This window comes from Bufo gargarizans, chromosome 3, assembly GCF_014858855.1.
Source record: "Bufo gargarizans isolate SCDJY-AF-19 chromosome 3, ASM1485885v1, whole genome shotgun sequence".
In the NCBI taxonomy this organism is placed as follows: domain Eukaryota; kingdom Metazoa; phylum Chordata; class Amphibia; order Anura; family Bufonidae; genus Bufo; species Bufo gargarizans.
The window spans coordinates 380,290,304-380,306,919 of record NC_058082.1 but is presented as its reverse complement, the minus strand read 5'-3'; the positions used below and the strand labels follow the sequence as shown (position 1 = coordinate 380,306,919).

Below are 16,616 nucleotides of genomic sequence, written 5' to 3'. Positions count from 1 at the left end.
ACCCCATGAGGAAGGCCATGCAATCTTCTTGATAAACAGTGAGTAATCTATCATGACATGCCAGCATATTCAGTGTAGCAAGCGCCCCAGCCTGACTGTATTCCTATTGATGTTTTTTGCTTTGTAGGAATCTGGGTCGCCTGGGACTACCAAGTCCTATTATGTCTGCGCCACTTCAATATATAGGCCCTCCCCGCATCTGCTAAACCACACAGATTGCTTGTGAGCAGGGGTTTGCACTCTACCCTAGACCCTTGTCCCCTGACGAGTTAAGGGGTCTGTCATAGGTAGTAGTCCTTATTTCCCATACAGTAGGATATATATAGTAGGAGTTTTTCTGTAACGAAATGCGTAGGACTTCGAGCATCATTCCATACTAGTTTTCCACCCCTATCTTAATAGTTCACCCGGGCCTGTAGGCCCTAACTGGGTCATTTCCCTGTCCCCACAGGGTCACCTAGGGCTATCCATTCTAGGGCTAAGTTCTGGGCGGGGCCACCCCTTGTGGGGATAGGACCACCAACTGGAGGACATATCCAGACGTGAGAACACCTTCTCCTGGGTATTGGACTTATTGGTCCCCCCGTCCAACAACGGTAAGACCCACCCTTACTTTCGCCTTATGGCATGCTTATAGACCATGGCAGATGGCCACAGTCTTCATTTTTGTTTATGTTTATAGTTCACAAGTCCACCTTCCGCCCCATTCAGAGACGTGAACGTGGACCTGACCATCAGGCGACCTGTTCTACAGGTTCCCTATTGTTGTGTGTCTTGTTTGTCTGGTAGGGGTTTTCCTCCCCTCATAGGGATCTTTAATTATCCTAATAAAAGTTAGGTTTTACTACCCCTTATTTTCACATAGTTCTAATTAACGAGTAGTTATCCAGGGGGTGCTTCTGCACCACCCCAAGGGACCACCCTTTATATTTTTTCATTAGCTTGGTGTCCACCAACTAGCTTAGTGGCCACCTATATCCTGGGCCTTTACTCCACCAAGGCCGGGCCCCTTAGTGACACTCTCCTGGTACATTGCCACATATTCCCCCCCTGTGTTCAACCCTGTAGGTGTGAACATATGTACCAAACGGATGCTTGTGATAGGGCATTCACATTAGCCTGCCATCTTCCTGCTCAACATTCCCCCTGGAAGATGTGGCCAGCATCACAGGCTTCCATTTATTCTGCTAGACCAACGCCAGCAGAGCTTGGTTTATCACCAAAACTGACTACTTGCCCAATAGAAACTGCCTAAAGGCCTCATGTGCCCATCTCATGGCCAGATACTCTTTTTAAACTCTTTCCCGGGTGATGATGATGTGCTCTCACACTCTTTGATGTGTCTCTCTTTTTAGATCCTCTGGCTCCTGCACATGCGCCTCATGTCTTTTCTAGGACTACTGCAGCTCTTTACTGAACTGTTCCCAGTCATGGTCATGTCCAGACACTTTCTCCTTTGCTTTGCAGGGTTCCTTCAGGAGAGCATGCTTGCCCCTGCTCACTTCTTTTACATGCATCTGGTTCACTTCTTCCTTCTTTCCAGCAGTAGTGGCAGTTTCAGAGACCTCTGCTTCTTTAGTGTCTTTTTTACACTTCGGCTGGCGCTCTCTTTGTCTTAACTTTGGTCTCTGCAGCACCTGGGCACTTCATGTCCACAGAAAAAAACCTCCCAGGATGTGAGCTGTGCGCTGCGATTGGCCAGCGCTGCAGCCTAGGAGAAGGAGATGCCCACAGGACAAGGGAAGACCCGCCTACTATAACTTAAGAAGCAAAGGTACCGGAGCCTATGACGGGAGAACGGAGCGGCGCCCGGGGATAATAGTAAGTGCGGTGAGATCCCCGGGCGCCGCTCTATATGGCAGCATACTCAGTTCACTTCGTTTATACAAGTGAAAGGTCCTCTTTAATATCTAGAATCCAAAAACTGATCGTTCACCTCCTCGTACTTCTTCCCCAGAAGGCTGCTGGCTATTTGGAAGGCCTTGTGGGCAGAAGGGACGTCTTCCAGTCCCGGGCTACACTCTACCATGGGCCTGTGGTCTTCGGCATCCACATCAGCCCCATCAACTGGTTCAGCATAAGCATCTTCCATCTTCTCTGCCTCAGCCAGCAGCGCAGTGCCACCATCTCCAGACCCATTCTTAATAGGTTCTAACTTAGACTTCTCCAACTCATAGAGGTTCTTACCGACGTCATCCTTTGAGCTCACGAGATCCTCTGTCTCTGCTCTGAGTTGCTTGTTCAGCCTCTCAAATTCAGCATACTCCTCAAGCACTTCTGCAGTAAGCCTGATTGGAATAATGCACACTGACGCTATAATATGCAATGTCTCTGTCAGGTGTAAGTAATGGTTAATAGTTTTTGTTTGTGACGCCAATTGCAGCGTGCGCAGGGTACAGTCTCAGGGCCCTTTAAGATCTTGCAACACACGTACCAGGTTAGGAATGCCAGAATGGTGTAATGTCTCTGTATAGTAGTGGGTAAAGTGTCAATGGTATCTCCTACCTTGGTACGACTGGACTCCTGGATCCTGGCTCACTTGCAATAAAATGAGTGTTGCTAGTAGGAGTAATTGAGGAACTTGGTAGCAATAAATGAGATCCAGACTTGGAATATAATTCAAACTTGTCTTTACTTGATGCAGCGTAATCCATATGAGATACAGCAATAGTCTTGGGTCCCAGCAGGTATTGGCATTGTATGGCAGGAATCTGTCTTCTGCTTCTATCATGTGCCTGGAGCTCTCTTGCAGGATAAGTCGTCTGCTTATGGACCTGTAATGTGGCAGGAATCTATATCTTCTGCGCTATCTGTCTTCTGCTGTGTTGGGGACTGACTAGCTGAGGAGGAATTTGGCTTTTCCTGGTCTCTGGACGGTACTCACAGTTGTTCTCACAGGGTATGGTTCTTCCTGGAATACTGGGGGTGGCTGCTTGCTTGTCACTAGCTGAGGCTGAAGGCTCATGCTGGGGATGATGATCTTTGGTCTCAGCCGAGACAAGATCCTGGGTTGGGATCCCTAGAACTGGGAGCTCCTACCAGCACAGCCTTCCCCTAGCCGAGGTGGATGGCACACTAACATTAACTTCCTTTCCCACCCATGAGGCAGGATGTTGGAACATTCCACACCTCCTCATAGAGGGGGGAGCTAAACTGGAATGTACTATTCCAGCCTAGAAATACTAAACTGTTACTAAGTCCCTGCTAAACACATTGCTGCCACCTGCTGGTGTACATGGAAATTACAGCAAAGTATATTCAACAAGGATTCCAATGCACATTAGTGAGGATGTGATGTTAAATTAGACAGGATAACTATGCAGATACACTTAACAGGTTGTAGCGGGGTAAAAGAGTTTTGTAGCATAACTCTGGGATGTTACACTTCTTCAAGGGCTCTAGCCAAGGAGCATCAGTCTCCAATCGGTCACATTTTTCATCATATCGAGCCGAGATGTATTTCTCTTCAGCCAGGAGCCAGTCAAACTTCTTCTGTTTCTTCTCTAGGTTAGACATAATTTGCTTCTGGTGGTCCAGGTCCACCATCAGATCATCCAATTTCCGCTGAAGTTTGTTTTTCGTTTTCTCCAACTTTTCATATGTCAGACACTTTTTCTCCAGGCGCTGAACTATCAACTCCACGTTTTTCAACAGTTTATTTTCAGCTTTTTGCACAAGCTTGTGGGCCTCCAGTTCTAGCTGCCCCTCGCTCGGCTCTGCTGCAGCAGATGTAGGAGTATCACCATTCTCTTTCTGGCTCTCCTCCTTTGACCCTTCTGAAGCCTTCTTCAGTTGCTCTGTGAAGACAGCTAGTCCCTTCTCTAATGTTTCTAGGGAGCATGTGGAGAGAGAGAGAGATCATCCTCCTGTTTGCAGCTGTACTGTCCTGTCAGGTCATCTACAACTAACTGGATATGGGTGGACACTAGCCTGACGTCACCGAACTTAATTTTCATCTCGTCAGATATAACTGTCTGGTCGCTTCTAGTAACCACTTTAGTTTCGCAGGACCTTGACATGGTAGCTTCACTCTCTGAGCTGCTATCGGTCACAGCACGTAACGTCAGCATATACCGCTTGTGTCATTATTAATTCTGACCTCTAAGGGCACCGATAAGCTAATCCCCACCTGGAACACTTCCTTAGTAACCATAAAACACTGTGGAGACGGCATATCCACCTCTGGTACGTGCGGTACACCCTCTAGTCCTACCATATTTTCCTGCACATTCAAACACTGAGTTGGAGCTGTGCTTTGCTCCACACAACTTACATGCACTTCTTCAAATCTTTTGATCAAGTCATATAGATCTTCATTAAAAATAGCAGAAGAAGAAAATAAAGCTTCATCATCATTTACATTTTTACCCCCAGGGGGTGCTTCTCCCCTGACCACAACCTGCACCAGAAAAGGCATGTTAACAAAATCAGATTTTCACATGAAATACCCCTTTCATTATGCATTTCTGCCAACTTGGCACAATCACCTTGCGCCTTATCTGCACCATTGTTTTCAATGGTCACTTCACTAAACAATTAGGTACCAGTTCTGCAGGAGTTTTGTCACTGACTGCAGAAGTGTTTCCACTTCCCCACAAGTCAGGGAACAAAGAGAAATCACGGCCCAACATTCCCTCATGTATGGTATGACCATATTTATAACATCAGGTTCACACTTTGTGACTTGACGGCATCTCCAGCAGCTCTCTCTTTGTTGCAGGACAGCTGCCTGCCGTCGTGGTTGGTTGCACCTAGCACCCGCATAACGGCTCCTCCAGACATCCTCTCTAGGACTCTGTACACCCGAGCTCTACGCCTCCTTTTCTTCCTGACGGTTGCCCTTGGCATCACCGACACTTTGGACTTTTACAAATTATCTACTCAGCTTTGCAGATTTTTTCTCCAGGGTCCACTGTAATTGCGCCCTCAAAGCATCAGCACAGCTGTTACCCTGGGAAACGCTTTGGGTTAGGAGTTCTCTTTCATACTCTTCCATGAGTTTTTCAAGCTCCTGCTGCCACTTCAGGTGCCTTTGGTTAGCCTCTAGATTGGCCTGTCTCAGATGCTCAGTGCAATCCTCCATCCACCCCATAGCAACAGACAGCCCAGGCACCAGAAAAAAATTTAAGCAACAAGTCCACTTTAAAAGAGAGACCCGCCCTCCAAGTGGCTCACTTTCTAGAGACAATTTCAGCATTCACAGTCTCTTTTGCATCGCAGACATCACATTTTCTTTACCAGGGCTGCTAACCCTTTAAATCCACACAGCAATTTCCTTTGCATTACAGCAGTATTTAGCAGCACTTGCCGTTGCCCCTAGCAACCAGTTGTCTCCTTTCAGCAGGGACGCTTGCCCGCATCCGACACCAATTGTGGGGGGGGGGGGGGGTTAGCTCTTCTCCGGGGGTCATTCACACAAGTATCGTCACCAGACATCAAGTTTCAGGTCCAAACTTTGCTTTATTTGGCACCTCAGCAAACCATACATAAATGATACAAAATAAACACCTGCTCAGCTGGGCTCTAACTAAACATATAATACCCTGACTCACCTAAAGGAACGTTCACACATGGTCATAACATGCGGCTTTCTCAGCCCAATAGTCCAGCAGCCTCCAGGCTTTAGCAAATGCAAGTCCCTTTGGGGGATTGTGGTCCAGCAGTCCTCCCAACTCTGACCTTGTGGCCCTTGTGCTGCAGGCATCACTGTGTCCCCCAAATTCCAGGCTGTCACATAGCCTCGTGGTCCCTCAGCCTAGCCAGGCTGACACCACACACACACAGCCTCAACAGGCCTCTATTTCTGGAAAACACACACTCTTTCCCCAGACTGGGAGCCACTCCCAAGTCCAGCAACAGGATTAAATACCATCCCTGGACATGGGCATATTCCAAAATCCCGGACTGGAGCATGGGGAACAGGCACCCACCCAACACATTGCATGTTCCCAGTAAAAGCACGGCCCGTCCTAGCTGGAGCCAGCTAAGATAAGTACCTTGGTGTCCACCAACTAGCTTAGTGGCCACATATATCTAGGGCCTTTACTCCACCAAGGCCGGGCACCTTGGTGACATGCTCCTGCTCCAAACTGTGTCTGTATTGCAAATTCCAATAATCTGGGCCTAATATAGTGTCCATAATCTGTGGTGTTCTGTAACCAATACTGTACTACATCAGAAAACAGTGCCTGTATTGCAAATTGCAGTAATCTGGGCCTAATATAGTGTCCATAATCTGTGGTGTTCTGTAACCAATACTGTAATACATCTGAAAACTGTTTCTGTATTGCAAATTCCAATAATCTTTACTTAATATAGTGTCCATAATCTGTGGTGTTCTGTAACCAATACTGTACTACATCAGAAAACAGTGTCTGTATTGCAAATTCCAATAATCTGGGCCTAATATAGTGTTGATATTCTGTGGGTTTCTGTGACATTTACTGTCCTACATCCGAAAACTGTGTCTGTATTGCAAATTCAAATAATCTTGGCCTAATATAGTGTCCATATTCTGTAGTGTTCTGTAACCAATAATGTACTTCATCAGAAAACAGTGCCTGTATTGCAAATTCCAATAAACTGGGCCTAATATAGTGTCCATAATCTGTGGTGTTCTGTAACCAATACTTTAATACATCTGAAAACTGTGTCTATATTGCAAATTCAAATAATCTGGGCCTAATATAGTGTCCATAATCTGTGGTGTTCTGTGACATATTATGTCCTGCATCCGAAAACTGTGTCTGTATTGCAAATTCCAATAATCTGTGCCTAATATAGTGTCCATAATCTGTGGTGTTCTGTGACATATTATGTCCTGCATCCGAAAACTGTGTCTGTATTGCAAATTCCAATAATCTGTGCCTAATATAGTGTCCATAATCTGTGGTGTTCTGTAACCAATACTGTACTACATCAGAAAACAGTGTCTGTATTGCAAATTCCGATAATCTGAGCCTAATATAGTGACCATATTCTGTGGGTTTCTGTGACATATACTGTCCTGCATCCGAAAACTGTGTCTGTATTGCAAATTCTAATATTCTGGTCCTAATATAGTGTCCATATTCTGTGGTGTTCTGTAACTAATACTTTACTACATCAGAAAACAGTGTCTGTATTGAAAATAAATTCCAATAATCTGGGCCTAATATAGTTTCCATATTCTGTCGGTTTCTGTGACATTTACTATCCTGCATCCGAAAACTGTGTCTGTATTGCAATTTCCAATAATCTTGGCCTAATATAGTGTCCATAATCTGTGGTGTTCTGTAACCAATACTGTAATAAATCAGAAAATAGTGTCAGTATTGCAAATTCCAATAATCTGGGCCTAATATACTGTAGTTTATATATTCTGTGGGTTTCTGTGACATATACTGTCCAGTATCCGAAACTGTGTCTGTATTGCAAATTTCAACAATCTTGGCCTAATATGGCGTCCACCATAATCTGTGGTGTTCTGTAACCAATACTGTACTACATAAGAAAACAGTGTCTGTATTACAAATTCCAATTAACTGGGCCTAATATAGTGTCTATATTCTGTGGGTTTCTGTGACATATATTTTCCTGCTGATGAAGTGAAAGAAAATCACTGCATCTCTCACCTGCCACCTCCCAATGGAGCACGGAAAATCAGACCTGGACTTGGTCAGGTACAAACTGTGAAAGAAAAAGTAGAATCTAGCTTGTCATAAAACATTTCTTTAATCGACTTCCATAAAATCCAACATCAAATAGGACAATTTGCTGTTGGATTTTATGGAAGTCGATTAAAGCATATTTTTATGAGGAGCTGGATTCCACTTGAGTATATACTGTCCTGCATCCGAAAACTGTGTCTGTATTGCAAATTCACATAATTGGGCCTAATATAGTGTCCATATTTTGTTGGTTTCTGTGACAAATACTGTCCTCCGAAAACTGTGTGTGTATTGCAGATTCCAATAATCTGGGCCTAATATAGTGTCCATATTCTATGGTTTTCTGTGACTTATACTGTCTTTAGCGGACAGTAAAACAATCTGCACCACATCTAGTGACAAATCCATTCATATGAAGAAGGCGAGCAGTCCACCAATCATAATTTTTCAAGGGTATGTATGATGCCCTCCTTTATGTGTAATAAAAGGTGTATTGTAGTGCTGGTTCCTTGTAATTTTTGGCAGCCCTTTCACTTAGGCTTTATGTGTGTAGGAGTCCCACTACCGGAACAATTGTACCACAATGTTTTGTAGCACCTGCACTTTATATACAATTGAATATACAGGAAAGAATGTTTTCTAACAATTTTTCCTGTAAATATGATTTTTTGGGGGGTATTTTGTGCGTATTTTTGTCAGTCTGTAAAAGTTGCGTACAACTCGGACAACACGGTTCGTTGTGGCCACCCGATGGTTTAGGGAGGGTGGGCAGGGACTGGTGGTCCCCCCCCCCCCTCCCTTCTTATTCCCTCTTTTGTATGTTCTTCCTCGGCCCTGTTTGCTTAGGGGTTAATGTAGGGATCCGGGTTTGGAGAGGAGGCGGGCGTCCAGCAGGGCATATAAGCCATGTCCCGCCTCTCCTCTCCCTCTTTGAGCGGAAGCGCTTTGTCCCTCCCTCCCTCCCTTAAAAGTTGGCAGTTTGATTCTTCGTTTCAAATGGCGAGTTTGTACGTGGTTCAGTGGGACTTTTATTTAGGCAAAGTGCCTTGTTGGAATTTCTAAGTCACAGCTGGCGGCAAGTTATTACATAGTAAAGGTGTTGGAGGAAAATGGGCGGATCTGCCCGCTGGGAGACCAGCGGCTGGCGGAGAGCACGGTTCAAGGTTTATGGTTCTGCCATTTGAATAATTAAGCTGTGGCCGATTACCACCCAACAAAATAAAAGGGTTAAAAGATGAACGGTGTCAGTGTCATTATTGAAGGGTTTGATGGGATTGGTATTGGGGGTCAGAGGAAGGACGGAGTTAATCCCTTACCCATTCCTGATGGTACCAACAGTCCAGCAGCGACCTGGTGTCACAACCAGACAGCTGAGAAGCTCTGACAGAGGCCTTTCAGAAACTCCTCCTTGAGTTTCTTTGTTGTGGTATTCAGTTCCTCATCTCGTTAGCCTCTCTCAGCTGTCATGTGTTGGACTAATTGCTTCCCTTTAAATTCCTCCCCAGAATGCTTTTCTGGGCGGCTTATACTTCTTCCTGGAGTGTGTGTGCATGCTGACCTTGTTCTCCTGTCTGGTACAAAGTTAAGTGTTGAACATTTATCTGTTATTTTCTGTTTGCTGGATCCCAGGTGACCCTGACTCCCTCCGTATCTTGTGTAGGGAGCCGCTGGTCATGTCCCCTCACTATTGTAGGGTGCTCAGGGGTTATATAGTCAAGGTACGTGGATATGCAAACTTCCACCATTTGGATCTTCGCATAGGCTGAGCAGCCAGGGAAAGTGCCAGGTCTTCTGCAGGGGTCTCCCTTTTGTTCCTTAGCTTTTGGATCCAGCGAGTCATTTATGCATGTTGCTTTGCCTTGTTTCCTGTACACCGTCCGTGACATTATAAGCCGCCATAACCGTCTCAAGCATGGATCCGGTTTCACTTTTGGCTGAACGCCTTCAGGGCCTTTCATTGGAGGTAGCTGATCTCCGCAGGACTTTTTCTCAGCTTCAAGTGACCGGTTCAGCTGGCGTTCATGGAGTTTGTTCTGAGCCTAAGATCTCGCTCCCGGATACGTTTTCCGGGGGTAGTGAGAATTTTGTGCGTTTTAGAGAGGCTTGCAAACTCCATTTTCGCCTTCTTCCCCATTCCTCTGGTGATGAGGAACGGAGGGTGGGGATCATTATATCGCTGCTCAGAGGTAACGCTCAGTCCTGGGCCTTTTCGCTGAATGAATTCTTTTTAGCCCTGGGTCAGATATATGATGATCCGGATCGTATTGCTCTGGCTGAGTCTAGACTACGTCTATTATGCCAGGGTAAACAATCCGCAGAGATTTACTGCTCAGAATTTCGGAGATGGGCAGCTGATACTGGTTGGAATAATGCTGCACTCCGAAGTCAATTTTGCCATGGTCTTTCAGAGGGATTGAAAGATGCATTTGCCTTTCATGAAAGGCCTATTTCTTTGGACTCTGCTATGTCTCAGGCCGTTCGTATTGACAGGCGTCTTAGAGAGAGAGGAGAGATCTCTCCTTCCTGTCAAACTCGGTCCCAGGACTGTGCAGCGGTCCCATTCTGTGCGCAGGTTTCTCAGTCGCTGTCAGCCCCTTCTGAGCAGGAGCCCATGCAGCTGGGGTTGATTGCTTCTGACAATAGAACATTCAGCTCGCATGGGAGGGTTTGTTTTTGTTGTGGAGGTATTAATCATTTGGCAAATATTTGTCCCTCTAGGAGATTCAGGCAGTTCTCTGGGAATAATAAAGAAACAAAGAGGAAAAAATCTTTTAAAAATGTTCCGTCTGTTACTATTGGCAGGGTTGAGGCGGAAATTGAAGGTTTTCCGTTTGCTTGTAGTTCCCGTTTTGTCCTGCCTGCTAGGGTGGCGCTAGAGAGCAAGAGCATTTTTTGTGAGATTTTTGTGGATAGTGGAGCAGCGGTCAATCTCATTGATAGTTAATTCGCAATAGCTCATGGTTTCCAGGTGTGCACTTTGGGAAAGGATATTCCGGTTTTTGCGATTGATTCCGCTCCACTTTCTCAGAAATCATTAAAGGGCATAGTTCACAATATCCGTTTAATTGTGAGTGATGCTCATGTTGAGGATGTGTCATGTTTCGTCCTTAGCGGTTAGCCTATCCCTCTAGTGTTGGGGCTACCCTGGCTCACTAAACATAACCCCACCATTGATTGGCAAGCGAGGCAAATAAATGGTTGGAGTGACTTTTGCAGAGAGAATTGCCTCATGACATCTGTTTCTGAGGTTGCTACTAAGACTGTACCATCTTTTCTCTCTGAATTTTCGGATGTCTTCTCTGAGAGTGGAGTTCAGGATTTGCCTCCGCACAGGGAGTACGATTGCCCTATTAATCTCATCCCAGATGCCAAGCTGCCTAAATCTCGTTTATACAATCTTTCCCAACCTGAGAGGATCGCTATGCGTGCTTATATCTCTGAGAGTCTGAGAAAAGGACACATACGACCCTCGAAGTCACCTGTTGCCGCTGGTTTTTTCTTTGTTAAGAAAAAAGATGGTTCTTTAAGACCTTGTCTGGATTTCAGGGAGCTGAACAGTATCACAATTCGTGACCCTTATCCGCTTCCTCTGATCCCGGACCTGTTTATCCAGGTTGTTGGGGCTAAAGTCTTTTCCAAATTAGATCTAAGAGGGGCATACAACCTGGTCAGGGTCAGAGAAGGGGACGAATGGAAGACGGCCTTCAATACCCCTGAGGGCCATTTTGAAAATGTGGTTATGCCTTTTGGTTTGATGAATGCCCCAGCCGTTTTTCAGCATTTCGTGAACAGCATTTTTTATCATTTGATGGGAAAATTTGTATTGGTGTATTTGGATAACATTTTGATTTTTTCTCCCGATTTCAAAACTCCTAAGGAACATTTACGTCAGGTCTTGCTCATCCTGCGGGAGAATAAATTATATGCGAAACTGGAAAAATGTGTGTTTGCGGTTCCAGAAATTCAATTTCTGGGGTTTCTTCTCTCCGCTTCTGGTTTTCGCATGGACCCCGAGAAGGTCCGCGCTGTGCTTGAGTGGGAGCTTCCTGAGAATCAGAAGGCGCTGATGCGTTTTTTGGGCTTTGCCAATTATTACAGGAAGTTCATTTTGAATTATTCTTCTATTGTTAAACCACTCACTGATATGACCAGAAAGGGGGTAGATTTTTCTTCTTGGTCAGTAGAGGCACGTAAGGCTTTTTCTGATATCAAGGAGAGTTTTGCTTCCGCTCCCATCTTGGTGCAACCTGATGTTTCTTTACCCTTCATAGTTGAGGTTGATGCTTCTGAGGTGGGTGTGGGGGCGGTCTTGTCTCAGGGTTCCTCTCCTGCCAATTGGCGACCGTGTGCCTTTTTCTCAAGAAAACTCTCCTCCGCAGAGAGAAATTACGATGTGGGAGATAGGGAATTGTTGGCCATCAAGTTGGCTTTTGAGGAATGGCGCCATTGGCTAGAGGGAGCCAGACACCCTATTACCATATTTACTGACCATAAAAATCTGGCCTACTTGGAGTCAGCCAAGCGTCTGAACCCGAGACAGGTCAGATGGTCTTTGTTCTTTTCTAGGTTTAATTTTGTTGTCACGTTCCGCCCTGGAGTTAAGAATGTGAAGGCAGATGCCCTGTCACGTTGTTTTCCGGGAGGCGGGAATTTTGAAGACCCGGGTCCCATTCTGGCTAAAGGTGTGGTGGTCTCTGCTCTTTTTCCTGAATTAGAGGCAGAGGTGCAGGCAGCCCAGTCAGAGGCTCCTGATCTTTGTCCTCCTGGGAGGTTGTTTGTGCCTCTCGCTTTAAGACACAAGATTTTTAAAGAACACCACGATACGGTCCTTGCTGGGCACCCGGGGGTAAGAGCCACACTGGATCTCATCGCTCGGAGATTCTGGTGGCCTGCACTACGTAAGTCGGTTGAGGGTTTTGTGGCAGCCTGCGAGACTTGCGCTCGTGCCAAAGTCCCTCATTCACGGCCATCAGGTCCTCTCCTTCCCTTACCCATTGCTTCCCGTCATTGGACACATCTGTCCATGGACTTCATAACGGACTTGCCTCGTTCCTCGGGGAAGACTGTGATTCTGGTGGTGGTGGACCGTTTTAGCAAAATGGTGCATTTCATCCCTTTTCCTGGTTTGCCCAATGCTAAGACGCTGGCGCAGGCATTTATTGATCACATTGTCAAATTGCACGGTATTCCTTCAGACATAGTCTCTGATAGGGGCACGCAGTTTGTTTCCAGATTCTGGAAGGCTTTCTGTTCTCGCTTGGGGGTTCGGTTGTCATTCTCTTCTGCTTTCCACCCGCAGTCGAATGGCCAGACGGAGCGCGTCAATCAGAATCTGGAGACATATCTGCGCTGTTTTGTGGCGGAGAATCAAGAGGATTGGTGTTCTTTTTTGTCCCTTGCTGAGTTTGCTTTAAATAACCGTCGTCAGGAGTCCTCTGATAAGTCACTATTTTTTGGTGCATATGGGTTTCATCCGCAGTTTGGGACTTTCTCGGGAGAGGGGTCTTCTGGTTTACCTGATGAGGACAGATTCTCCTCGTCTTTGTCATCTATTTGGCAAAAGATTCAGGATAATCTAAAGAGCATGAGTGAGAGATATAAGCGTGTGGCAGATAAGAGACATGTGCTTGGTCCGGACCTGAATGTTGGTGATCTGGTGTGGTTGTCTACCAAGAATATCAAATTGAAGGTTCCCTCCTGGAAGTTGGGTCCTAGGTTTATTGGGCCTTACAAAATCCTGTCTGTCATCAATCCTGTTGCATACCGTCTTGATCTTCCTCAGACTTGGAAGATCCATAATGTTTTTCATAAGTCCTTATTGAAACCTTATGTTCAACCCATTGTACCCTCGCCTTTGCCTCCTCCTCCGATTATGGTTGATGGGAATCTTGAATTTCAGGTCTCTAGGATTGTGGATTCTCATCTTGTCCACGGTTCTCTTCAGTACCTTGTTCATTGGGAGGGGTATGGTCCTGAGTAGAGGATGTGGGTCCCAGTGACGGACATTAAGGCCTCTCGTCTCATCAGGGCTTTCCATAGGTCCCATCCTGAGAAGGTGGGTTCTGAGTGTCCGGAGTCCACTCGTAGAGGGAGGGGTACTGTCACAACCAGACAGCTGAGAAGCTCTGACAGAGGCCTTTCAGAGACTCCTCCTTGAGTTTCTTTGTTGTGGTATTCAGTTCCTCATCTCGTTAAAATTGGATGAAGGGTTTAGGAGTTTCAACAATTTTACATTTATCACCTTGTTTTTAAAGGGACCAAAAGTAATTGGACAATTGACTCAGACTGTTTCATGGGCAGGTGTGGCCAATTCTTTTATTATTTCATTCTTAATTAACCCCTTCAGGACCTTGGACGAGTATACTCGTCCTGGAGCAACGGTACTTAGCGCTCCAGGACGAGTATACTCGTCCTGGCATTAAGCTGTTACACACAGCCAGGCACCCAGGCTAAATGCCGAGGGGGGTCCTGTGACCCCCCCGTAACGGCGATCGCTGTAAACCGCAGGTCAATTCAGACCTACGGTTTGCAGCACTTTATGTAGTTTCTGATCCCTGCGGTCCCTGACCGCAGGGATCAGAAACCTAAAAATGGCCAAAATCTAAATTTTTTAACCCCCCTCCTGCACCCCTGAATTAATCGCGATCCCCCGCCCGCCTCCCGCTTAATTTTCATTGGTGGGTCAGTGGTATACCAGAGTGTCAGCACATTGCTGATACTCTGGTATAAACGGCTGACATCGCTGCGATGTCAGCCGTTTAGCCTTTTCACCCTTTCCATACCGCGGTCCATACGGGTGGTGGTGGTTTCTATTATATAAGCCTCACAAAGTGACTTCAGACCTGAACTGGTCCCTAAAAATTGGGTTTTTGAAAAGTTCAGAACAATTTCAAGATTTGCTTCCAAACTTCTAAGCCTTGTAACATTTCCAAAATGATGCAAACATGAAGTAGACATATGGGGAATGTAAAGTAATAAATATGTTTGGAGGTATTACTATGTATTATAGAAGTAGAGAAATTGAAACTTGGAAATTTGCTTACAAATTTTTGGTAAATTTGGTATTTTTTTATAAATAAAAATTTATTTTTTTTACTTCATTTTACCAGTGTCATGAAGTACAATATGTGCCGAAAAAACTATCTCAGAATGGCCTGGATAAGTTAAGGCATTTTAAAGTTATCACCACTTAAAGTGACACTGGTCAGCTTAGCAAAAAATGGCCTGGTCCTTAAGGTGAAAAGGTGAAAATGAGCCAGATCCTTAAGGTGTTAAGCACTAAAGGGCCCGGAGTTTATTTGAGGTGTGGTGCTTTCATTTTGAAGATTTTGCTGAGAAATAAACATGCGGTCAAAGGAGTTCTCCTTGCAGGTGAAGCAAGCCATCCTTCATCTGCAAAAACACAAAAAAAAACATTCAAGAAATTGCTACACCATGATTGGCAAAATCTACAGATTGGTACATCCTGATAAAAATAAAAAGCACTGGTGACCTGAACAATGCAAAAAGACCTGGAAGCCCACGGAAGACAACAGTGGTGGATGATCGCAGCATAATTTCTATGGTGAAGAGAAGCCCTTTCATAACAGCCAACCAAGTGAACAACACTCTCCAGGATATAGGCGTATCAATATCCAAATCTACCATAAAAAGAAGACTGCGTGAAAGTAAATACAGAGGGTTCACTGCACAGTGCAAGCCACTCATAAGCCTCAAGAATGAGAAGGCTAGATTGGAATTATGTCAGCATAATGTAGACATATGGCAAATGTTATTAGTAACTATTTTGTGAGGTATCAATATCTGTCTTAAAATCTGAGAAATTCAAATGTAACATTTTTTTTATTTTATTTTTAAATCGGAAGAACATATTGACCTAAATTTATGACTAACATGAAGTATGATGTGTCATATAAAACAAGTGGATTGGCTTGGATAAGTAAAAGCATTTCAAAGTTATTACCACATAAAATGACATACCATATTAGCAAATTTAGGGCTCATGCACATGTCTGTATGTAGTCTGAAGTCCGCAAAGAATTGATCCTCAAAAAATATGGATGACGTCCGTGTGCATTCCGTATTTTGCAGGATGGAACAGCTGGTCCCCAATAGAACAGCACTATCCTTGTCCATGAATGCGGACAATTGGACATGTTCTATTTTTTTTCAGAACGGACATATTTGCATATGAAAACAGAATGCACACGGAGTAACTTATTTATTTTTTTCTGCTGACCCACTCAAATGAATTGGCCCGCATATGGTCTGCTAAAAAAACCGAATGGACACGTAAAAAAAATGTGTTTGTGTGCATGAGCCCTTAGGATGTGTCAGGAGAGTTGAAAATGGAAGGGGTTAATGTGACAGAGTGGTAAAAATAAGGCAAGAAGAAAGTCAATCAATTCCCTTAAAGTCACATTCTAAATGCAAATTCTTGCAAAAAAAATAAATAAATAAAAACCTGTGCAGTGAACAAAATTGGACAGGCAGGATAAGCAGATTAATTTATAATACAATTATGAGATATAACAAGCTGATTTTTCTTTATTTTTTTTTACAGTTGATTATATCATCATGCAATTTGGTCGCATAGCAGATGATGCATTTACCATGGACTATAAATACCCCATGTGCGCAGTTCAAGCATTTGCGATTGCACTATCTAGCTTTGATGGAAAGTTAGCATGCGAGTGATGTATACAAGGATTTGGATTGGATTATGTCTATCATCAATACATGAAAAAAATATTTATAAAATAAAAAGGAACACTAAATGTCTCATTTTTATTTAGTATGTATCTGCTTCAGATTTTAAAAAGTCAACACTTAAATAAATACAACTAGGTAGTTTAGATTTTCATTTATTTTGAATTTAAATTGTACTGTTCCTCCCCATATAAATGCAATGTATGGACAATGCTATTAAGAGTGTTTATTGTGCAATGTATTCATGCCTTGAATAGT

The 16,616-nt window shown here is 44.4% G+C and overlaps 1 protein-coding gene across 1 annotated transcript in view; it reads left to right on the top strand.

The window, feature by feature from the left end:
- The window catches only part of TULP1 (TUB like protein 1), a 460,336-nt gene extending 443,990 nt beyond the window's left edge, over positions 1 to 16,346 (top strand). Inside the window, exon 9 of the mRNA XM_044285681.1 lies at positions 16,213 to 16,346. Coding sequence (XP_044141616.1) covers positions 16,213 to 16,346 — 134 coding nt within the window. The remainder of the gene's footprint in view (positions 1 to 16,212) is intronic.
- Positions 16,347 to 16,616: the final 270 nt, after the last annotated feature.